The sequence below is a fragment of the Morone saxatilis genome, unplaced genomic scaffold (assembly GCF_004916995.1).
Source record: "Morone saxatilis isolate NCDOM2014 unplaced genomic scaffold, NCSU_SB_2.0 Contig15, whole genome shotgun sequence".
NCBI classification, from domain to species: domain Eukaryota; kingdom Metazoa; phylum Chordata; class Actinopteri; family Moronidae; genus Morone; species Morone saxatilis.
The window spans coordinates 15,222,103-15,228,199 of record NW_023339707.1 but is presented as its reverse complement, the minus strand read 5'-3'; the positions used below and the strand labels follow the sequence as shown (position 1 = coordinate 15,228,199).

At 41.6% G+C, this 6,097-nt stretch overlaps 1 protein-coding gene across 1 annotated transcript in view; it reads left to right on the top strand.

Moving 5' to 3' along the window:
* ddx20 (DEAD (Asp-Glu-Ala-Asp) box polypeptide 20) overlaps window positions 1-6,097 on the top strand; it is a 7,562-nt gene that overhangs the window by 372 nt on the left and 1,093 nt on the right. Inside the window, exons 2-11 of the mRNA XM_035656885.1 lie at window positions 2,257-2,351; window positions 2,846-3,014; window positions 3,105-3,219; window positions 3,378-3,520; window positions 4,062-4,200; window positions 4,384-4,442; window positions 4,714-4,796; window positions 4,948-5,053; window positions 5,711-5,812; window positions 5,931-6,097. Of these exons, the coding sequence (XP_035512778.1) occupies window positions 2,257-2,351; window positions 2,846-3,014; window positions 3,105-3,219; window positions 3,378-3,520; window positions 4,062-4,200; window positions 4,384-4,442; window positions 4,714-4,796; window positions 4,948-5,053; window positions 5,711-5,812; window positions 5,931-6,097 (1,178 nt within the window). The remainder of the gene's footprint in view (window positions 1-2,256; window positions 2,352-2,845; window positions 3,015-3,104; window positions 3,220-3,377; window positions 3,521-4,061; window positions 4,201-4,383; window positions 4,443-4,713; window positions 4,797-4,947; window positions 5,054-5,710; window positions 5,813-5,930) is intronic.

The window sequence follows — 6,097 nt, the reverse complement described above, 5'->3', positions numbered from 1 at the left end:
TGAGAGAGTGTGTGTGAGAGAGTGTGTGTGTGTGTGTGTGTGTGTGTGTGTGAGTGTGTGTGAGAGAGTGTGTGTGTGTGTCTGTGTGTGTGTAACAGTGTGGTAGTATTAGTGTATGGAGGCTGTTTATGTAGCTGCTGACTGGATCTGCCCTCTGAATCTTTCTTTGTGCTGTTCGACCAAACACAGCAAGTTTTTATTTGCACCATATTCATACGAAGTCACTTCAAATACAGTAGCAGTCATATTTCAAATGTAAGCAATTTTCTGTTATTATTTTATTTCTTATTAACCCAACAACGTGGCAGTATGATAATAAGGCGTATCCTGCAGATGGCACCCAGCTACCCTGGCAGTAGGGGTATAAGGAAATATGGATACACCTGAGTATGGCAATATTTATGTATTGTGATATTGTATTGATTCTCACAAGCACTGAATCTATTTTTGTGTGGAAACACCCAACTGTAAGACAGCAGTGTTGTAAAGTGAGTGCTATGATGTTGGATGTTACAGAGACTGTGATAAATACAAATGCACAGCCCACTCTTCGTGTAAAAAAACTCAGATTTGATGCATATGGTGGTGTTCTTTAAATGAGTTTTCCAAGAATCTGAATCACAATATATCGCAGTATGTATCAAAGTCCTACCTGACAGTTCTACACTACACTACACACCGATCCTTAATCTCCAAATTGCACTAAACAATTCATGACTTATGATCAGGCTAATGAAGGGATGACAGTGCAGGCTTGGAATGGTTCAAGTCAGAGTTGAGAACATTGGCCGATTAATCGCTTAATTAATGTCAAATATTCTCTTCTTCCTCTAACTTGTAAGGATTTGCTTATTGTTGGTCTTATGTGATACTAAACCTAACATTGTGTCTTTATTTTTCAAGGCAGAAATGCCACATACTATATACACATAATGTAGCTTGTCAACTATGAGTGTTTGCTGGTTCTCTTATTATTCTTTAATAGAAAATGGAATACCTTTTTTTTAGACTGCTGGTCAGATAAAATAAGCAATTTGATTTGACTGCACTGCAACCAACAATTATTTTCATTACTCATTAATCAATTGTTTTGTACAATGTCACAAGAAAGTGAAAATGCCCTTTGTAATCTGCCACAGGTGGTCCAAAACCTAACCTGACTAATTTCATCCTTTGGCTGATTGGATTAGAAAGAATTAGTGATAAGAAAGATGGTTGTCAGTGGTTGTCCTCTTCAGCTGAAGGATTTACAGATAAAACCAAAAGATAGGGCTGTGTTGTACTGTTGTTGGACATGAATTGTGGGGGAAAAAAAAAAAATGAACGAACTGTTCAGTGTTGAATGTGTATGTTTGTGTGAGTTCATGTGCATACAGTATAGCATCTTGTATGGCATCTAGCATGAAGATTTCCAGAATTATACAATAGTCAGTTATTGATTTACTGATGCCATCTTTGTTTTTGTCTGTTGCATGTTATGTGTCTAATGATAAAGGGTCGGTTGACAAGTAACAACTCACCCTGTTACACCTAGGTTTTTGGTTTAATTGGTTGTGAGATATCTGTCACTGAGATTTCTACCTCCACCTCAATAATGGAGGTAAACTGGATTTAGTTTCTTGTGCTTACAGCATTAACATGCAACATATGTTTCCAGAAACAGCATCCCTGTTAGTCTGGATAAACCTCAGAACAGTGTTTCTTTCATTGGGACTATTTATCAACAGAAAGTAGTTCCAGTGAAAACCTTTTTACACAGGATATCACAATTTAGTTTGTCATTTGTGTGAACTGACCGTTGTACTTCAGGCCGCGCAGTGACGACTAAAACGATAACCATCACTATTGTGATCACAATCATTCACCCTCACTCTAAAGGATTCTTGTAGGAATAAAATAGGATATTACACTTTTAATGTTTTACTTTCAAAAAACTGAATGTACACATTTGTTACATAACATGCAACCAGATAAAATCATTCATCCTCTCATTGGAGATGTAGTTAATTTCCACTTGCAGGTTGTCTGTGTTGTGAAAACGCGCTCGCCTGCAGCTCTGAAGTGGAGAGCTGTTAATCACAGTGTACTTGAAGTAATCACCTGTGATTTGTTTAACCGTGGATAGGAGGCTTGATTCGGTGCAGCAGAGTAGGCACTCTAGTTGTGAACCATTGTGTCAATATTGCACCTTATCAAATGTAATAAACTGTGGAAGTCAAAACTGTGATCTTGCTTATTGTCCATCTGCTGTTTCAGATTTGATCGTACAGGCGAAGTCTGGCACGGGGAAGACGTGTGTGTTCTGCACCATCGCCCTGGACTCTCTGATCCTGGAGAATCCTGGAACTCAGGTGAGCGGATTTAAATCCAGTGGCGATCAAGGCGACCAGTGGAATATGGAGAAATGTATCTTTCCTGTTCTTTTAATGTCAGTGTTGCATGTGTCTGACTTCAGCCATCTTCTAATGAATAATGATGAAAAGAAGGTATTCAGAAGTGGAAACACAACTTTTATTTTTTTTTTAACTTTATCACTCTGCTCATTTTACCAACAACAGATGGTCATGAGAAGTAATCACTTTGGTTTTGGGGGGTTCTTAAATGTGATGACTTTAAGCTGCTCAGTGACAATGAATAAATGAAAGAGGACAATTATTGATGAAGCATAAAGGTCTTGTTGATGAACGGGCTGCATTCTAGTGCACTGTAATCGTATTAGCTGTGGGGTCTTACAGATTGGGAACTATCCCTACCTATCCTTAATCTGCCCCCAATTAAATCCAAGTGGTTGTTGACATCTAATTTTTTCTCCACAAATGCCCCCCCCAACTCCCCACTCCTGCAGGTTCTTGTCTTGGCTCCTACACGTGAGATAGCGGTGCAGATCCACTCCGTAGTGATGGCCATAGGCTGTGCCATGGAGGGCCTTGAGTGCCATGTCTTCATCGGAGGCAGGCCCGTGAGTCAGGACAAACCCCATCTGAAGAAGTGCCATGTAGCTGTGGGCTCACCTGGTAAGAGGCCAACAGCGAGGCATTACGTGTTTATCTAACCAACATGCTGTTATTTGTGTTTTGTAACTATGCTCCCGGTTATGTACACAGGTCGTATCAAGCAGCTTATCGAGCTGGGCATGTTGTCCACCGCCAGCATCCGACTGTTTGTTCTGGATGAGGCAGACAAGCTGCTGGAGGAGGGCAGCTTCCAGGAACAGATCAAGTAAGATGGACGGAGACATCCTTAATCATACTCCTATTTAATTAGACACATGATGCGACAGCAGGCCGGGGATGTTATTCAGAGTGTTTAAAAGACTTAAGACCTTCAAAACAAATCTGCATGAATGAAAAATCACATCTCCGCCACTCTCTCTCCAGCTGGATCTTTTCCTCTCTGCCTGTGAACAAACAGATGCTCGCACTCTCCGCCACCTACCCAGAATCCCTCGCTCAGCACCTTACCCGCTACATGAGAGAGCCCACGTTTGTGAGACTCAATCCAGGTGACATGGGCCTTAAAGGTAAGACCTTGCTCTGTACTGAGATTACAGTTGCCACAAAAAGCTGAGGGGGGAAATCCTATAAATCCTATATAAATGGTTTAAAGCATCACTTTATATCAGACAAATTAGTTGACCTATCCACTATATCTAGATTACATATTTAGACTGCAGAGTGTCAAATGAACGCCTGTCCTGGCTAACAGAGACGTCCCATAATAGGACAACAAGGACGGGATAATGAAGCTTGTAATGTGACATGTTTTAAAGGCTTATTTCCTGGCAGAGAATGTTATTTCTTCCTGAGGGTGTGAAGTTTGACAGTAAGCAAAGAGTAACACAAGGCTCGCTCTGAAAACAGTCATCTCTTTGACAGAATACTTACTCCAATGTTTGTAACGGACTTTTCTCACACTGTGTACAAAGTGAACGGTGGAAAATCCCACCAAAATCACTTTGGATGATTTGCTTGTCCCCTTGCAAAAACACTGTTGTTCTTTTCAGTCGTTTAAACTTGAGTTGACATTCTCCGTTGTATGTTGTCATGGGCGCCCCCTGCCAGGTCTGAAGCAGTATTACAAGCTGGTGCAGTCCCATCCTCTAGCTCACAAGGTTTTCGAGGAGAAGGTGCAGCACTTGATGGAGCTTTTCAGTAAAATCCCATTCAACCAGGCCCTGGTGTTCTCCAACCTACACACAAGGTGACACATGCTGTTAATGGGTGCTCTTGATGACCTTTAAAACAAAAATCTCAGTTGTGCATTTTCTCTTTGCCTGATTTTAAATTGATACTGAACATTCATAAGATCTGATTGCTGATGAGTTGATGATGCATCTCTGAGAAACACTTTGTTAAACACTGTCGCTCTGTATTGCTCCCGCAGGGCTCAGCACCTGGCAGACATCCTGTCCTCCAAAGGATTACCTGCTGTTTGTATCTCAGGTGAGAGGACCTTTGGAAAGTATTAATGAAATGATTAATCAACAGAAAATCCCGTTTTATATTACCTTACTTTTCTGTCTTTTGTGTGGTATCTGTCTATCTGGGGTTGGGTCATTTGACATCTCATAAATGTTGCAATTAATTGATTACATGAAAAAATAATTGATTGTGAATATCATTGATGTGATTCAGGCCTGTTGCTGGCTGTCTGTCTTAGCAGTTGCTTTCAGTTGATCTGATCTGATGTGACTGTGTGTGATGACCTGTACAGGTGGTCTGAGTCAGGACCAGAGACTGGAGGCGATGTCAAAACTGAAGCAGTACCAATGCAGGGTGCTCATCTCCACTGACCTGGTGAGACACACACACATCGTCTCCATTGTGCTGCTTTCAATATGTCACCCATCACTAGTGTTCTTGTCTTCCTGTATTTCTGATCGGCTTCTGTTCAGCTTCTGTTCTTTAATCCCGGCTGTTTCTCTCTCTGTCTTTTCCTTCTCGTCAGACTTCCAGAGGTATAGATGCAGACAAAGTAAACTTGGTGATAAACCTGGACGTGCCGCAGGACTGGGAGACCTATATGCACCGAATCGGACGGGCGGGGCGCTTCGGTTAGTCTCCAACATCGTTTGGTTATAGCAGAACACAAGCACACTCACTTAAACTAAAAGCACAGTCTAAAATAGCTGAAAAAGTTTTTGCTTGTATTAAAAGAGGAAAGCAAATGCTTTGTTGTGCTGCATTCATTCATTCTTATTTTTCCATTCAGTCAGAATTTTCTTAACATTGCCAAAAAAAAAAAATCCAATCTTACACAGACTATTGTTGATGTTCAGTTTTGTAGCCCACATAGAAATCACTTTCTCAGCCGGTGGCATTTGTTTGTATAAAAAGTCTGTCATGTTGCTCTGGATTAGACTGGATTTGCCTGGGCAGTGAGCATTTCCTGGTTCTTTCTTACTGCATTAAACACCATTTTGAGATTAGCTTGGGCCTTTGGAGTATTACAGGGTTGACCCACCTAGCAAGGTCAATAGGTTTCCTAATGATCTGCATTTAATTATAATTATCTTGACTTAACTTGTGCGTTGTCTTGGAAACAGAAGGTAATTCAATCTTTGCTTGCACACACGCTGCCTTTGTGTGTACGTGTGTGTACGTGTGTGTGTACGTGCCATCCCTGGACGCACAACTCGCACACACACCCTTCTTTTATCCCTTCCTGTTATTTGTAATGGGTTCTCATCAGGATTACATTTTATTTGTAGGCACTCAGGGGCTGGCGGTGACCTACTGTTGCCATGGTGAAGAGGAAAACAAGATGATGGCTATTGCTCAAAAGTGCGGCCTAAGTTTGTCTGCGTTGCCATGTGAGTTTTTCATGCAACAGTGTAACTTTTTCCTCTTTGACATTAAATGAAAGCCTTTGTTTTAATGTGGATAGTGGAAGCAATTCTGGAAGTCTCATCTCTCTTCTGTCCTTTGTAGCCATCATAGAGCCAGGGTTGATGGATGAGCCGTGTGACTGGGATGTCTGCACTGAGGCTGCCACCCCGGGCGCCTTATCCCAGCTCTCCTCCAGGACGGATAAGAAGAGGCGTACCAGGTTGGTCACGGATCAAGCTCTAGAGCACAGCGGACAAAGAAAGCCACAG